Consider the following 18,775-nt stretch of genomic DNA (forward strand, 5'->3'; position numbering starts at 1 on the left):
AGTATGGCTCTGTCTTACGTAAGATAGAGCGGAATTTCCTTATATGGGTCCTAAGGGCACTTCTCCGCGGCCGCGCGCGCACTCGCAGACCAGAGAGAGAAGAGAGCGAAAGCAGTACGTTACCTCAAAGCGCTATGCTCGGCTTTTAGGGAAGTCAATGTCACCAAAGAAGTGGGTTTTTGGTTGGCAGGGCAAGACAACCCTGCACAGATTCCCAAAGAACCCAGCGTTAAGGGAATAGTGGATGGAGTTTGTTTTTTCGAAGCATCAACGGAGGTTGTGCACGACTCTTTGTTCCCTGCATTTCGACGATGATTGTTTTATAAACAAAGCCCAGATCGACTTATTTGCAGATCGTCTAATGCTTAAGGATCGAGCAGTCACGGTGAGTAAACTACTTCAAATGTCTCTCTGTGTTGTTGTTAGATCAGTTAGCACAGCTATAGCACACCGCCCACACGGCCCGCCCCCAGCCGCTCGTTTTTTTCCGGAAAGACTCGGTACAGCCAATCTTTAACTTATAAATATAATAAAACTAAAGACGTTTTGGAGATATGAAGGATGCAATACTACTCTATAGGTACTCAAGATTAACAGGAGATTGAGTGAAAATGAGCATTTCACCCCCCCTTTAAAGGTGCTCTAAGCGATGTCACACGTTTTTTAGGCCAAAACATTTTTTGTCACAGCAAACATCTCCTCACCATCCGCTAGCTGCCTGTTCCCTGAACACACTGTAAAAAACCACGGTCTCTGTAGACAGCCCAGGCTCCACAAACGGCAAGAAAAACAAACTGGGCTCACCCGCACCACGAAACATAACAAATTGTTCCAGCCAATAACCGACAAGAAGGATTTGGGGTGGGGTTTGGGGGGTTAGAGTGCGGATGAGGAGGAGGGAGGGTCGAGCTAGCCTCTGTTTTGTTTGACAATACTTTAAACATCAACAAGAACTGACGTCACCCAACATCACTTAGAGCACCTTTAACTTAGTAGCCACTTACACGACGCCGTTCTAACAGAAAATCCTTAACTCGCTCCGGCCGCTCATCCGCACGACAACAGTGTTTGGAGGATTGAGAACGCAAACCTTGTAATAGGTTCCAAGGTGCAGAAAAAGAAAAAGAAATTTTTTTTTTTATCTCAGCGTGTAACGGTCACCAGCTGGAGTGCCCTTGAGAGCCACCAGAGGGCACTCCACATAAGACTATTATCACTCACAAACTACATTTCCCATAACTCACTGCTCGGACTCATCATCACTTATCACTGATCACATTCACCTGTACCTCATTCACTGATTGCATTCACCTGTGTCACATCATCCTGTTAGTCTCAGTCTATTTATACCATGTTCATTCATTCACTCACCGCGAAGTCTTGTTAAGTGTTACACTGCATTTCTGAGCGAACTCAAGGATTGCTTTTGGATGGGACTGGATCAGGATGTGAGTTTTTATTTGCCTGAGGCTGACCCCAGATGGACTCTGGTTCAATATATAGATTTTGTTTTGCTATTTTGTGGGTCTCCCTTCATAGTGGGCGAGGTTGAGCCCGCACTTCACGCCAGTCCAGCCGAGCCCACACTTTACGCCAGATCTGCCGAAGCCAAGGCAGTATGCGTCGTGCCCGCCGCCCCTGAGACAGCAAGCGACATGCCCACCGAGCCAGAGCCCTCTTCACCGCTGGTCCCGTCCAGCACGGAGCTCTCTTCACCGCTGGTCCCGTCCAGCACAGAGCCGCCTTCACCGCTGGTCCCGTCCAGCACAGAGCCTTCACTGCTGGTCCCGTCCAGCACAGAGCGCGCTGATCTTGATCCAGAGACTGAGCTTCACGTCACTTCTGCCGGTCCAGAGACTGAGCTTCACATCACTTCTGCCGATCCAGAGACTGAGCTTCACGTCACTTCTGCCGATCCAGAGACTGAGCTTCACGTCACTTCTGCCGATCCAGAGACTGAACTTCACGTCACGTCAGCCGATCCAGAGACTGAGCTTCACGTCACGTCAGCCGATCCAGAGACTGAGCTTCACGTCACGTCAGCCGATCCAGAGACTGAGCTTCACGTCACTTCTGCCGATCCAGAGACTGAACTTCACGTCACGTCAGCCGATCCAGAGACTGAGCTTCACGTCACGTCAGCCGATCCAGAGACTGAGCTTCACGTCACGTCAGCCGATCCAGAGACTGAGCTTCACGTCACGTCCGCCCGTCAAGAGTCTCGTCCCGCCGAGACTGAATCTGTTCTTGAGCCTGAATCTGTTCCTCTTCCTCTTTCTACGCCTGTGTCTTCGGACAAGATGGCCGACTCCACGCCTGTGTCTACAGACAAGATGGCCGACTCCACGCCTGTGTTTTCGGACAAGATGGCCAACTCCACGCCTGTGTCTTCGGACAAGATGGCCGCCGCCGAGCCAGTGTCTCCGGACAAGATGGCCGCCGCCGAGCCAGTGTCTCCGGACAAGATGGCCTCCACCGATCCAGTGTCTGTTCAAGTCACGTCTGCCGAGCCAGTGTCTCCGGACAAGATGGCCGCCGCCGTGCCAGTGACTCCAGACAAGAGGGCCGCCGCCGATCCAGAGTCTGTTCAAGTCACGTATGCTGAACCAGTGTATCCGGACAAGATGGCCGCCACCGAGCCAGTGTCTCTGGACAAAATGGCCGCTGCCGCGTCGACTGAGCCCTCAGCAGAGATAGCCGCCGACATGCCTGAACCTGAGCCCTCAACAGAGATGGTCGCTGTCACGCTGTCTGTTCCTGAGCCGGTGTCAGTTCCTGTACCTGAGCCGGTGTATGTTCCTGTACCTGAGCCGGTGTCTGTTCCTGTCCTTGAGCCGGTGTCTGTTCCTGTCCCTGTGTCTGTTCCTGTTCCTGAGCCGGTCGCTGTTCCTGTGCCATGGCCGCTTGAAGGGTCGGCTCCGCCCTGGTCGCCTGCACAGCCTGCTCCGCCCTGGTCGCCTGCACAGCCTGCTCTGCCCTGGCCTTCCGCCCTGCCGGAGTCTTCAGGTTCTCTTCCGCTGCACGGGCCTGGCCCTCCATCCTGCCCCCGGGTCCGCCTCCGCTCCACCTCCCTCCTGGACAGTTTTAGGAGCGTCTGGAATCCGCTCCTTAAAGGGGGGGCTATGTAACGGTCACCAGCTGGAGTGCCCTTGAGAGCCACCAGAGGGCACTCCACATAAGACTATTATCACTCACAAACTACATTTCCCATAACTCACTGCTCGGACTCATCATCACTTATCACTGATCACATTCACCTGTACCTCATTCACTGATTGCATTCACCTGTGTCACATCATCCTGTTAGTCTCAGTCTATTTATACCATGTTCATTCATTCACTCACCGTGAAGTCTTGTTAAGTGTTACACTGCATTTCTGAGCGTTTCCCTGGTTTTCTTGTTTCTTGGTTTTTGATATCTTGCCCTGTTCCCTGGATTACTCTCTTGCCTCTGGTCCCTGCCTGTTTGTTTTGTTTCTTTCTTTGTTTTGACTGCCTGCCTGTGTATGACCCTAGCCTGTACATTGGATTACGCCTCTGGATTTCCCCAGCCAATAAAGCTGCATTTGGATCTAACCTTCGAGTCTTGGAGCAGTTCGTGACACAGCGCGAATATGTAAAAATGCCAACGGCGTGCACATGCGTATGTGTTTAGTCTATACAGTAGGTATGCGCATTTGAATATATTTGTGAGAAGGCGTGTAGTCTTTCTCTATAAATTGACTTCAACAAACTACCTGTCTGGCCTTAAAAATCATAATACAGATTTTTTTTTTTTTCAATACAGCCGTCACTGCTCAGGGCTCAGCTATTAGGAGCCGGAGTCGACTGCCATCTGCTGCATGACCATCAATTCCCTCACTGACAGACCACAGTGTGTGAGGCTATAGACCTGTGTGTGTGATGTGTTGGTTTGCAGCACGCGGGTCCCACAGGGCTCAGTGCTCGTGTAACGGGTCAAATATCTGCTTCCACTTGCTACATTTATTTTCATGTAAGGCCCCTTTAAAGGGTTAGTTCACCCAAAAATTCTGTCAGTAATTACTCTACATCATGTTGTTCCAACCCCGTAAGACCTTCATTCATCTTCGGAACACAAATTAAGATATTTTTTATTAAATCTGAGAGCTGATCACTCCTCCAAAGGCTTCTATGTGATTGAAACTTGCTGGCCCAGAAAAGTTATTAAAGAGATTGTTAATATAGTCCAAGTGACTACAGTGGCTCAATCTTAAGTTTATCAAGCGACAAGAATACTTTTTGTGCGCAAAAACAAACAGAAATAACGACTTTATTCCACTATTCATTTCCTTCTCTCTGAAGATGAACGAAGGTCTTACGGGGTTGGAACAACATGAGGGTGAGTAATTACTGACAGAATTTTCATTTTTGGGTGAAGTAACCCTTTAATCGCACTCTCAGCCCAGATCTGGTAATATGATGAACTGGTTCCGGTAGGGTCATTTAGATTCACGTCAGCCAAGAGAGTGAATGACTGCGGTGAGTGAGTGCTCCATGAGTGAAATATATTCTAGGAATTGTATGAGTTAATACTGAGTTATACTTGTGTTTAGAAGTATGTTATATGATTTGGGTTAGATTGTAATTTGTAGATTTTACGCTAAAGTAAAACCCTGCCCTCTATTCAATATTCTGTTTCACTTGGAAATATGTCAACACTGGAGAAAAGTCGTTTGTAACTTCCGGTTCATGGCGACTTTAGGCAATTTTGGAGAGGCTAGCAATAGCAAGCTAGTTTTGAAAACACAAGATCCCATCCTCCCTTCCAAGCGTCTACAAAGCTCACTACTGGCCAGCGTCACACGCATCACACACATGACCAGCGTCAGCCAATAGTAAGCCTATGTTCTGACATATGTAAGAAAAAATGATGTGGACGTCGAAGATCTCAACAATGAAGTTTATTACAGCATAGCAGTGGCAAGGTACACAAAGCACCTTGGGTTCACCAGGGTCAGAATGAACCCAGAACATCCAAATCTCAAACCTTTTATCCTGTTACAGTTTACAACTCTTAATGTAAAAGAAGTTGCTCTTATTGTAACAGCTGTGGTCTGTATGTTAATGAAGTTGAGACACCCCATTGTCTGAGAAGATTCTCTGTGTCCCACACCCATTCCCATTCTACAATTGATTACCATTTGTTCAGGATGTGATCAACCCAAATGGTCAACTCTTAATGTAAATGAAATCAGAACAGCAAAAGGTTTAGGTGATACAATCTATCTGAAGTGATCACATCTTTGATCTTCTGTTAAAACAGAACGGTCAAATGTTTAAGGTGACAAGCTATTTGAAGTCCTTGTACTCAAGATGGTTGTTGATTGCCCTCTGTGATACTATTTATATATTACTGAGATTGAATGTAATTGTCTCTATATGATAATTAAACTCTTTTAAGTGAAGGAACATTTTGATATATATATATATATATATATATATATTGGAGTGGAAGTTGTTGGGAACAGATAATTTCTTATACATACAATCCAGAAGCGCTGCGCTGTTACACAGAAGGCCCACACAGAAGAAAATGAAAATTTCCTATAAAATATCCTATAAAAATATCCTGACTCTTCCCAGCTTTGTAATGCCATTGAATAGTGTCCAAATCGTTTAAAAAAAGCACATCTATCCTTCATAAAAGTTATCCATACGACTCTAGTGGGTTAATAAAGGCATTCTGAGGCGAAGCGATGAGGTTTTGCAAGTTTTGAGTTTAAGGGCCCTATTTTAACGATCTGAAACACAATTATCAAACGCGAAACGCAAGTAACTTCTCGGATCTCGAAAATCTAAAATGGGTTGGTCTGAAGTAGCTTCATTACTCATAGGCGTGGTTTGGGCATAACGTGAAATAAACTAATCAGAGCGTCATCTCACATTCCCTTTAAGAGCAGGCACGCTTGTTCCATGACGGATTGCTTTTATAATGGCGGATTTGCCAGACGCACGCCAGGAGCGGTTCACAGCCGAGGAGACCGACGTTCTCGTCAGGGCCGTAAAACACAGAGAAGTGACATTGATATTGTATGGGGATGGAGAAACCCACCCAAATTAGCTTCGGTTAAACAGGCGTAAAAAATGGGAAATGCTGCGTCTGTGTAGATGAGAGAAGCAAAGTATATGTGCTTTGTGCACACGCTACATTATGGCAAAGCATGCGCCCTTAAAATAGCATCTGAATAACACGCCACTGACTTTAGACTAGGTTTTTCCTGGTCTGTGGCGGAATTGTTTTCTGAAACTGCAAAATAGCACCAGGGAACGTTTGCGCCGGAACACGCCTCCTCTTTTCGCTGAACCGCCCCCGGGAGCACAAATTCATTTCCTAATACATGCGTCTGTGGGGGGAAAAGTCTGCTGTGCGTCTGGAGCAAAATAGGAATGATACATGCTTCGGTAGACAAAGTCAATAGGGCCCTAAATGTTTATTAGGGACCATTTATTTCTGTATAAAAAAATAAAGCTATTAGAAAACATATTTTATGCCATTTTTTAAATAATGAAGTATGTAAATTGGAAATAGAGCAGAAGCATTGAATGGAAGCAGAGTAGTTTTGTTTCCTGGTCCAAGTGTTTGTTAGTATTTTATTTTTATTGGTTGTTGCAATTGAATTGTTTTAATTGTTTTCTTCTTAAACAGCATCTCTACCTTAATCTCCTGTGAGGAAGATGCTTGGACTACTTAGTGAACTGGCTGAAAACTCCAACTACAGTGATGCCAGGACTACAATGGCCAAGCAGCTTGAAAAGATGCAGCACAACCCAACACAACTGGTCTCTGCATTTTACTGTTTTGGTAAAGGGATGTTAAGACGTTAAGACGAGCTGCTAGAGACCAGCTCCCATTATTGGCTGTCAGCCAACAGCAGTGGCCCGAAGATCAACCAAGACTGGTTAGACTGGTGGCATTTGACAGCTGGACACCCCAGAAAAAGTACTTCTAGTTTAGAGCATGACTACAGTAGACATTCAGGAAAAGGAGGGAAAAGGGTTGTCAGGGTACGCCACAAATTGTCAAAATCTTTCAGCCTTGTGTTTCAGCCTTTGGATCATGCAGACTGACACCGTCACACGTCCATAGACATAAATAATATAAGTATTTATTATGTCTGTGGTCACGTCAGTCAAACCTGAAGCAAGACACACGCAAGTGACGCAACCCATAGCAACGCGTTATGGCAACGACACCTCAGACTGACAGATTTGTAAAAATAGGCTACTTTAGTTTTTTTTTAGTTTTTTTATTTAAGTTTTTATTGGGAAGGGATACAATTCACGTCTGATTACATTTGTCACTTTTACAGCTTTACCGGTTTACATAAATATTTGTTAAACAGGACTAGCAAAACTCTCCAGGCAGTGACAGTAACAAAAAATAAAACACCTCAAACGTATCCCTTTACAGTTTTCTTCAGATTTAACACAGAAACTATTTACAAAAGAGGGGGGAGGTAAAAATAAGCACAAAAAAACAAAAAAAACAAAGACAAAACTCTAAATCAAAAAAGTATTTGGTTCAATGGGAGTTATGTACTCAATCCATTTAAACCAGAAATTGATAAACAAATCCTTCTGAAAATTCACATAAAATGTAATTCTCTCCATATTGAAAATACATTTTAAAACATCAATCCAATCCTGCATTTGTGCGGAATTAGGTTAGGCTACTTTAGTTTTGTTCACATTGTCATGTTAATTATAATCGAATGCATTTTGTTTTATTGACCACAATATTATCATTGATATTTATATAATTTTGAAAAAGGGCAGGGGCTCGAGCACCCCAGATTTTTTTGTAGGAGACTTTGAGCTTTGTAAGTTTGTAGATCATGCAAAAACATCTACATACCACACTAAAGAAAAAGGAAAACATGAAAACGCATCATATGACCCCTTTAATACTTTAATACAAATGTAATGCAACTATTATTAAAAACAATATGTATAAACTCAAGCTTCCATTGTTTTCTAAAAGTGAGCTTGAACTGTTTTTTCTTCTTCACATAATTATGAAAAATGTATTTTAATTAGTCTTTGTCTCTCTCTGCTGGTACAATACAAAGATATTCAGGCTCTTTATTTACTCTGTAACAAAACTCAGAGCTTTTTGAGTTACTGTGCGTTTATACAAATAAAATGGTCTACGAATGAGAAACTGTAATTTGCTGCTGTGAAATAAAAGGTGTTTCACTGCCGCCTCATCAGGTCTGTCAGAGGATTGTTGAAATCTGAATAAAGTCTTAATTTATAACAGTGAAGTTACTGTATCTTCAGTCTCTGTTGATTCTGTTGACTGTGAGTCTCTGTAGTGGATCCTTATTCATCATCAGATGATCATCAGAAGATCAGACTGTCATCTATAACCTACAATAAAACACACAGTCACATATGCAGTATGAGATAGTACGTCTGTCACATCTTTTCATAAGAAAACTAACTAGATAATCTATATTAATTCATTCTCAAGCATGATCATATAGCTTCTATCTGATGCTCAGTCACTTTACAAAATCAAAAACACATGAAAGGTCACGTTCACACAACGGACAGCTGATACAGAACCAGCAGAAATTATCATTACACTCCACTACAAATTTAATATCAGTTATTATTACATGGCTTGGTTGAATTCCAATGTAGAATGCGGTCTGTTATTTCTTGATAACAGACCGCTGCGAAGTATAACACACCGTTGCCATGAAAAACAGAGCGTTGCTATGGACGCGGAACGGACTATTTTCTTTAGCAGAAGCAATACAATCATTTTTAAATCAATAAACTCCTTTTTAAATCAATATTTTGTGTCAAATTATTTATTTATTTTGTAGGTAGCCATGTAATAAGCGGGATAATGTATAGCGAGGCGGTTGTCATTGCGAATAACAACCCCTTCAGGCTGATTCAAGACCCCTCCGCTTCGCGTCGGGGTCCCGTTCAGCCTGTCGGGGTTGTTATTCACTATAACAACTGCCTCACTATACATTATACCTTACATAACAACCCAAATCTCAGATTATCACACACATAAGGCATCTTTACACAGAAAGAGCGGCACAGAAACCAAATCTGAAAAAAATCACAAAATGTGCATTTAGACAGAATGTTTATTGCTTCTCTGACGGGGAGAACATAAATGCATTTACACAGGAATTAAAATCGTCGGAAATAATACTTTGAACATTACTATTTTAAAACTACAGTTTTAACAAAGTGTTATAAAATTAATTTAAAAGTAATTAAATAGTAAACAAAAAAATAAAACTCAAGATAAATAAATACAAAATTAAAAAATTTCCTCTGCGTGATATAGCGATCTCACGCTTTGATGTTTGTCATAATTCTGTGATACTGATAGCTATTTTCTATTTCTTAATAAAATTGATTGATGTTCCAGATGGAACAAATGCTACAAAGAAATTATGAATTATTACACCGGGTCAATCACCACAGGATTTTTTTCTCTTTTTTTTCAAAGAGCCAGACAGAACAATTATGCTATCATTAGCGTTTAGGTCGTGTTTTGGGTGAAATATCATTTACCGTATCTGAGAGAAATGTAGCGTTGCGTTGATCTGTCTCTTCAAAGGAAGATTACAAACGGCGAAAGCCAATTGATTACACACGTCCACGACTCTGTTATTTTGGTGGTTTGCTTCAGGATGTGAGTACAGGACACTTTCACTTTATTGTCTCTTGTTGGCTGACATTTTTTAATTTGGCTAAAACAATATGGAGCTAGGCCTATATGTTTAGTCTGCCGCTTCTTGATTCTCACGCTGCGCGTTTGGTTGTCATGACAATGACGTAGTTTAGAGCGGCACAAGTTCGCGTTCATTTACACTGAACCAAAACAATATCAGAGTCATCTCTGATACTAGTAGACGGTGGGCCGAGTCTGTCTATCGTTACCCAGCAGCTGTCTGGCTCATTTTTTAAATTTGGCTGTATGAAATTTGGCTGTATAATAATTCACAAAAAGATTACCGATTGTTTCCAATGGCAATTATTGCACATTATTTCGCTAGCTGATCACAAACGTTGGCCGGAGTGAGATCCAATCAAAGCTTTTGTTGTTACCTTGTTGAATTGATTTGGCCAATCACGTTATTCGTTGAACCGGTGTCATTCTGAAGCCATGAGTCTACAACCCAACCTGGAGAGACCGGTGTATCTCGGCAAGACAACGTCAAGGTAAGATTTGTTTTACAATGATTATACACCCCTATATCTTAATGCTTTCATATAAGTTGTATTTAAAGACTGCAAGCTATACTTCGCCATGAATATATGCGTTGTCGTTGATTAAAATGCAGTATTTTTTTTTTCTTTTTATCTTGATGTATCTTTTCTGCACGTCTTTGTAAAGCGCTTTGAGATGCAACTTTTAAAGGCGCTATATAAAATAAAGTGTATTATTATTCTTCTTCTTGAACTGCCACCTTGTGGTGGAGGGGTTTGAGTACCCGAATGACCCTAGGAGCTATGTTGTCCGGGGCTATATGCGGTGGACACTGGAAGTAAGGGATGCCGTCAAGCTGAAGAAGGAGTCCTATCGGGCATGGTTGGCTTGTGGGACTCCTGAAGCAGCTGATGGGTACCGGCAGGCCAAGCGAACTGCAGCCCGGGTGGTTGTGGACGCAAAAACTCGGGCCTGGGAGGAGTTCGGTGAGGCCATGGAGAAGGACTATCGGCTGGCCTCGAAGAGATTCTGGCAAACCGTCCGGCGCCTCAGAAGGGGGAAGCAGTGCCCTACCAACGCTGTCTACAGTGGAGGTGGGCAGCTGTTGACCTCAACTGGGGATGTTGTTGGACGGTGGAAGGAATACTTCGAGGATCTCCTCAATCCCGCCGTCATGTCTTTCATTGAGGAAGCAGAGGCTGAGGGCTTAGGGTGGACTCGTCCATCACCCGGGCTGAAGTCACCGAGGAAGTCAAGAAACTCCTCAGTGGCAAGGAACCGGGGGTGGATGAGATCCGCCCTGAGTACCTCAAGTCTCTGGATGTTGTGGGGCTGTCTTGGCTGACACGCCTCTGCAGCATCGAGTGGCGGTCGGGGACAGTGCCTTTGGACTGGCAGACCGGGGTGGTGGTCCCTCTTTTTAAGAAGGGGGACCGGAGGGTGTGCTCCAACTATAGGGGGATCACACTTCTCAGCCTCCCCGGGAAAGTCTATGCCAGGGTACTGGAGAATCCGGCCGATAGTAGAACCTCGGATTCAGGAGGAACAATGCGGTTTCCGTCCCGGTCGTGGAACACTGGACCAGCTCTATACCCTCTCCAGTGCTGGAGGGTTCATGGGAGTTTGCTCAACCAGTCCACATGTGCTTTGTGGATTTGGAGAAGGCATTCGACTGTGTCCCTCGCGGCGGCCTGTGGAGGGTGCTCCGGGAGTATGGGGTCCGGGGTCCTTTACTAAGGGCTGTCCGGTCCCTGTACGACCGAAGAAGGAGCTTGGTTCGCATTGCCGGCAGTAAGTCAGACTTGTTCCCGGTGCATGTTGGACTCCGGCAGGGCTGCCTTTTGTCGCCGGTTCTGTTCATAATTTTTATGGACAGAATTTCTAGGCGCAGCCAGGGGCCGGAGGGTGTCAGGTTTGGAGACAACACGATTTCGTCTCTGCTCTTTGCGGATGATGTTGTCGTGCTGGCCCCATCAGACCAGGACCTTCAGCATGCACTGGGACGGTTTGAAGCGGCTGGGATGAGAATCAGCACCTCCAAATCCGAGGCCATGGTCCTCAGTCGGAAAAGGGTGGCTTGCCCACTTCAGGTTGGTGGAGAGTTCCTGCCTCAAGTGGAGGAGTTTAAGTATCTTGGGGTTTTGTTCACGAGTGAGGGAAGGATGCAACGGGAGATTGACAGATGGATCGGTGCAGCGTCTGCAGTAATGCGGTCGATGTACCGGTCTGTCGTGGTGAAGAAAGAGCTGAGCCGTAAGGCAAAGCTCTCGATTTACCGGTCAATCTACGTTCCTACTCTCACCTATGGTCATGAGCTTTGGGTCATGACCGAAAGGACAAGATCCCGGATACAGGCGGCCGAAATGAGCTTTCTCCGCAGGGTGGCTGGGCGATCCCTTAGAGATAGGGTGAGAAGCTCGGTCACTCGGGAGGAGCTCAGAGTAGAGCCGCTGCTCCTCCACATCGAGAGGGGTCAGCTGAGGTGGCTCGGGCATCTGTTCCGAACGCCTTCCCGGGAAGGTTTTCTGTGCACATCCCACTGGGAGGAGACCCTGGGGAAGACCTAGGACACGCTGGAGAGACTATGTCTCCGGGCTGGCCTGGGAACGCCTCTGTGTTCCCCCGGAAGAGCTGGAGGAAGTGTCTAGGGAGAGGGAAGTCTGGGCATCTCTGCTTAGACTGCTGTCCCCGCGACCCGGCCCGGATAAGCGGAAGAAGATGGTATGGTATGGTATGGTATGGTATGGTATGGTATTCTTCTTCTTATTATTATTATTATTAAGCTGAATTTAAGATTCTGATGATCTCAGACAAAATATTCACACACACACGTGGTGTTACTGAACCTGGTACAATTTACTTATATTTCTAGTGAGTAAATCAGCCATTTGAATTTTAAATGAAAATATGATGATGAAAATCGTTAAAAACTATTCTTACCATAGTCTTTCCAGTTTATAATGTGGATCATCCTCCAGATCCTTTAACAGCTTCACTCCTGAGTCTCCTAGTTTATTCTCAGACAGATCCAGTTCTCTCAGGTGTGAGGGGTTTGATCTCAGAGCTGAAGCCAGAGCAGCACAACCTTCATCTGTGACACCACAATCCCTCAACCTGTAGAGAACAATGACACACATTAAGCCTATATCCAGAGATAAACATGACACTTAAAAAATAAATAATATAATGCTGTCATTATGAAATATTTACAAATATTCATTAGAAACAAGTTGTTAAACACATCAGTTCGGATTAGGGGATTCAATATACAGTTTGTACAGTATAAAAATCATTATTTATATGGAAACGTGTGTGTGAGTGTGAATAAGCTTTAATGTTTAATGTATTTGTAAACATTTTAAGGAACGTGTGTGTGTTATTAAAATTGCTTTTATTTTATAAACTTGTTAGTTTTATGAAAACACTAAAAATAATAAACACTGGCTCTCAAATTTAACTTAATGGATATACAGGGATGACAAAAAACTAAATTAATCAAAAATGTGCTTTATTACTACATTTGTTTACAAGTAACTTACAAGTAAGTTACAAGTTTACAAGTAAGTAATCAAGTTAAAAAAAAAAAAAATCAATAGGATTTACGTAATATACTGTAGAATTTAGGTTGTTTTTTTTGGGTCACTGGCGGCCACCCCGTTTGGAGGCAGTGCCCCAGCATGGCCCCCCCCACTGAAAATGTTCTAGACACGCCCCTGTGTGTGTGTGCTTAATGTATTTGTAAGCATTTTAAGGAACATTGTGTGTGTGTGCGTGTGTGTGTGTGTGTTTGTGTGTGTGATTAATGTATTTGTAAACATTTTAAGGAGCGTGTGTGTGTGTGTGTGTGTGTGTGTTTGTGTGTGTGTGCGTGTGTGTGTGTTTGTGTGTGTGATTAATGTATTTGTAAACATTTTAAGGAGCGTGTGTGTGTGTGTGTGTGTGTGTGTGTGTTTGTGTGTGTGTGTGTGTGTGATTAATGTATTTGTAAACATTTTAAGGAGCGTGTGTGTGTGTGTGTGTTAGCAGGGTAGTATTGGGACGATTCTAAGGGTCCAGCAGAACTCCATGATTTCCTGGATGATTTTGGTATTTACTTCATAAAATAATCTTTTAGGAAGCACGCTATAAAGAAAGGGTATTCATTATAGTGTGTGCCAAGTGTGTGTGTCAAGTGTGTGTGTTCGTTCGCGAGTTATTCAGAAACGACATAGAGTGGAAACGAAAAATCACCAAGCGACACTAAAACTAGTCCAGTGATGTATATATTTAGGCTTTCTGAAGCCTTGGAGCCAATTTCTGTGAGGAATCGATCAAAATTTACGATTTCATTCTAGTCATACGTATACATTTGTAATGATGTGCGGTTCGTGAATGAATCATTTGAGTCGGTTCATTGCAGTGAATAGGAGAAACCCGTTAATAAAACCAGTCTAGATGATTCAGTCATGAACAGAACTGATTTGGTTTACCGAGTTCAAATCACTGATTCAATGATCCTGTCAATGTTGTTGTGAACACTGTCTCAGGAAAGACTAAATGGTCTGGTCATGCTGTCTATTAAACACGATTTAGCACGATGGCTTATTTTCAAAGATCTGATCAAAGAATGGTGTTGTACTGAATGCAGTATGTAATTATTTGTATAGTTATAAATGTACAATGCCTCAATCCAGAGATAAACATGACACTTAAAAAATAAATAATATAATGCTGTCATTATGAAATATTTACAAATATTCATTAGAAACAAGTTGTTAAACACATCAGTTAGGATTAGGGGATTCAATATACAGTTTGTACAGTATAAAAATCATTATTTATATGGAAACGTGTGTGTGAGTGTGAATAAGCTTTAATGTTTAATGTATTTGTAAACATTTAAGGACTGTGTGTGTGTGTGTGTGTGTGTGTGCTTAAAGGGGGGGTGAAATGCTCATTTTCACTCAATCTCCTGTTAATCTTGAGTACCTATAGAGTAGTATTGCATCCTTCATATCTCCAAAAAGTCTTTAGTTTTATTATATTTCTAAAAGAAAGATAGGCTGTACCGAGTCTTTCCGGAAAAAAACGAGCGTCTGGAGGCGGGCCGTGTGGGCGGTGTGCTAACCATGGTGCTAACTTGCCGAGCTAACAGCAACACACAGACATTTGAAGCAGTTTTACTCACCGCCTGCGACCGCGAACCTTTATCATTGTGACTGCTCCATCCTTAAGCATTAGACGATCTGCAAATCCGTCGATCTGGGCTTTGTTTATAAAACAATCATCGTCGAAATGCAGGGAACAAACAGTCTTACACAGCTCAGTTGATGATGCTCTGAAAAAACGAACTCCATCCACTGGTCCCTTAATACTGGGTTCTTTGGGAATCTGTGCAGGGTTGTCTTGCCCTGGCAACCAAAAACCCACTTCTTTGGTGACATTGACTTCCCAAATTAAGCCGAGCAGAGCGCTTTGATGGCGTACTGCTTTCGCTCTCTTCTCTCTCTGGTCTACGAGTGCGCGCGCGCCCGCGGTCTTCCGGCAGAAGTGCCCTTAGGACCCATATAAGGAAATTCCGCCCCAACTGACGTCACACAGACCCATACTCGAAAAAAACTTTCCGAAACTTGTGACAAACCGGAAGGACAATTTTTGGCACAGAAATACTCCTTCAAACGTACAATTTAATTTTTGAAACTTTGTCCATGTTTAGCATGGGAATCCAACTCTTTAACAGTGTAAAAAACTCAGTATGCATGAAATAGCATTTCACCCCCCCTTTAATGTATTTGTAAGCATTTTAAGGAACATGTGTGTGTGTGTGTGTGTGTGTGTGTGTGGTTAATGTATTTGTAAACATTTAAGTAATGTGTGTGTGTGCAGGGGCGGGTCTACGTGGTGGCCAGGGGGGGCACCGGCCCCCCCTGAAATTCGATTGGCCACCCCAGGTGCCCCCCCTATAAGATGTCTTGTGATTGGTTCATTTTACGGCCAATCAGTTTATAGACTTCTGAAGTTCGTGATTCAAAGAAGTGCAGCGCCAGAGAAACAACGGTCGCAAGTTGTGAGCGCAGCTTCTCTGCACTTAAGCTCATAAAACACATTTACGCACTACCATGACTCATGACAGACTCAGTAATCTTGGAGTCACGGTGCGTGTCCACTACAGTGGCAAAAGTCCGCTCAGTGCCGCTGGCAACGCTGTAACGTCTCCGCTTTGGGGTGTGTCTGTTGCGAGTGTGTTTAATCGAAGTTTTTTTCAACACACGGACAGTATAATCATCAGCGATGCACGCGATTACATTTAGAAATAGACAAGCTTTGTCGAGAACTGCCCAACCTTTTGACGCTTTCGGTCGCTCTTAACGCTTTCTCCGGTCCGCTGTCAATCCCAAAATGCAACTGCGCGAGCGTGAAGCTCGACTTCCATAGGAATGAATTGAAAACGTTCGCTCCGCTCCACTCACACCGTGCCAGTGGACACGCACCGTAAGCATTGAGGTGAGGAGAGCCAAATGTCTTGACTTAGATGATTTTGTTAGACGGTTTGCCAGTCACCACCGAAACAGAAAAATCCAGCTGTTTTAGTTGAGGTCTGCCTTCTTTCTTTTTCGACTGTTTTCCTCTCTTTCTGCTACTGTTTTTATTGTTTCTAAACTAAAGACTGTTCTTTAATATATTAGCAGAGCACAACGTAATGGTTCCATATTTTATTTTTAAACTGTGGTGTTTTCATTTGAACTGTTACAGTGCTAAAACTTTAACTCTGTGTTACTCAGCTTTTTTGTAAATTAACCTGAAAGAAATGTTGAATGAAACACTATGATGTTTTGGCCAAACCATTTGAATTATTACAGTGGGGGGATTTATTTATTTATTTATTTATTTATTATTATTTGAAAGAGATTGTGAATAAAACTACTGTATATTGTAATGGCCAAACTAATTAAAATAAAATAGTTGACATCGTTTCTGCTTCTGGGTTTTTAAAATGGCTCATTATTAAAATTGCTTTTATTTTATAAACTTGTTAGTTTTATGAAAACACTAAAAATAATAAACACTGGCTCTCAAATTTAACTTAATGGATATACAGGGATGACAAAAAACTAAATTAATCAAAAATGTGCTTTATTACTACATTTGTTTACAAGTAACTTACAAGTAAGTTACAAGTTTACAAGTAAGTAATCAAGTTAAAATAATAAAAATAATAAAATCAATAGGATTTACGTAATATACTGTAGAATTTAGTTTTTTTTTTTTTTGGTCACTGGCGGCCACCCCGTTTGGAGGCAGTGCCCCAGCAGTCCCCCCCCCCCCACTGAAAATGTTCTAGACACGCCCCTGTGTGTGTGTGCTTAATGTATTTGTAAGCATTTTAAGGAACATTGTGTGTGTGTGTGTGTGTGTGTGTGTTTGTGTGTGTGATTAATGTATTTGTAAACATTTTAAGGAGCGTGTGTGTGTGTGTGTGTGTGTGTTTGTGTGTGTGTGTGTGTGATTAATGTATTTGTAAACATTTTAAGGAGCGTGTGTGTGTGTGTGTGTGTGTGTGTGTGTGTGTGTGTGTGTGTGTGTGTGTGTTAGCAGGGTAGGATTGGGACGATTCTAAGGGTCCAGCAGAACTCCATGATTTCCTGGATGATTTTGGTATTTACTTCATAAAATAATCTTTTAGGAAGCACGCTATAAAGAAAGGGTATTCATTATAGTGTGTGCCAAGTGTGTGTGTCAAGTGTGTGTGTTCGTTCGCGAGTTATTCAGAAACGACAGAGTGGAAACGGAAAATCACCAAGCGACACTAAAACTAGTCCAGTGATGTATATATTTAGGCTTTCTGAAGCCTTGGAGCCAATTTCTGTGAGGAATCGATCAAAATTTACGATTTCATTCTAGTCATACATATACATTTGTAATGATGTGCGGTTCGTGAATGAATCATTTGAGTCGGTTCATTGCAGTGAATAGGAGAAACCCGTTAATAAAACCAGTCTAGATGATTCAGTCATGAACAGAACTGATTTGGTTTACCGAGTTCAAATCACTGATTCAATGATCCTGTCAATGTTGTTGTGAACACTGTCTCAGTAAAGACTAAATGGTCTGGTCATGCTGTCTATTAAACACGATTTAGCACGACGGCTTATTTTCAAAGATCTGATCAAAGAATGGTGTTGTACTGAATGCAGTATGTAATTATTTGTATAGTTATAAATGTACAATGGTGTGAAAAAGTGTTTGCCCCCTTGGTAAATATGATCAAATCAGGCTGTAAAAAATAAATCTGCATTTTTAATCCTTTTCATATTTTATTTAAAAAAAAAAATCGAACCTTTCATTGAAGTAAAATAATTGAAAGTGGGGGGAATATCACATTATGAAATAAATGTTTTCTCCAAAACACGTTGGGAACAAGAGATCAGAGACCATTCCTCCATTCAGAATCTCTCCATCCTGTTCTCCGTTATAAGATATCTAGCACAGGCTGTCAGGTTTAGATTTTTTATCTGTTGGTATTTGATCAAATCCGTGATGCCATGTATCTGATCAAGATAGGACCTCTGGCAGAAAATTAGGCCCACAGCATTAAAGATACAGCAGAGTATTTCATTTTACACATGGGGTACTTTTTTATCCCTGTGTGCACCAAACCCATCTTAAGTGTTTGCTGCCAAAAAAGCTAATGTTTTTGTTTCATCTGACCATAGAACCCGTCCCGTTTGAAGTTCCAGTAGTGTCAGTTACTTTTCAAATGTTCTATGGTCAGATGAAACAAAAACATTAGCTTCATCGAAAAATTATCGATATAATAATAGTGCGATATCCGTATCGCAGAGAGGTGCAATAAATTGCATTTATTTTATGTTCCAAGCATTTGTGTGAGGCATGCATGCATGGGTTGTTTATCCAAATTCGACCAATCAAATGGGGCCTTACTATCTTTATACCCGCCTCCCCAGTAGGTGCTATTATGCTATTGGCTAGATCGGGCCCAAATGGGAACCTAGTGGCTCAGAGCAGAGAGTGGAAAATAAAAACTAATGGCGGGAGTAGAGACAAGCGAGGAAAATGACAACAGTGAAG

The 18,775-nt window shown here is 42.6% G+C and overlaps 1 protein-coding gene across 2 annotated transcripts in view; it reads right to left on the reverse strand.

The window, feature by feature from the left end:
* Positions 1-18,775, reverse strand: part of LOC307159014 (NACHT, LRR and PYD domains-containing protein 3-like) — a 322,697-nt gene that overhangs the window by 258,038 nt on the left and 45,884 nt on the right. Inside the window, exons 10-11 of one of the 2 annotated variants that reach the window (XM_079872096.1) lie at positions 12,647-12,820; positions 7,275-8,391 (exon numbers count right to left, since the gene is read on the reverse strand). The exons of the other annotated variant lie outside the window; for it this stretch is intronic. Of the exons in view, the coding sequence (XP_079728222.1) occupies positions 8,385-8,391; positions 12,647-12,820 (181 nt within the window). The 3' untranslated portion in view covers positions 7,275-8,384. Of the gene's footprint in view, positions 1-7,274; positions 8,392-12,646; positions 12,821-18,775 lie in introns of those variants that run through there. 2 annotated transcript variants of the gene reach the window in all.

Source organism: Squalius cephalus, assembly GCF_949319135.1.
Source record: "Squalius cephalus genome assembly, chromosome: 5".
Taxonomy (NCBI): Eukaryota; Metazoa; Chordata; class Actinopteri; order Cypriniformes; family Leuciscidae; genus Squalius; species Squalius cephalus.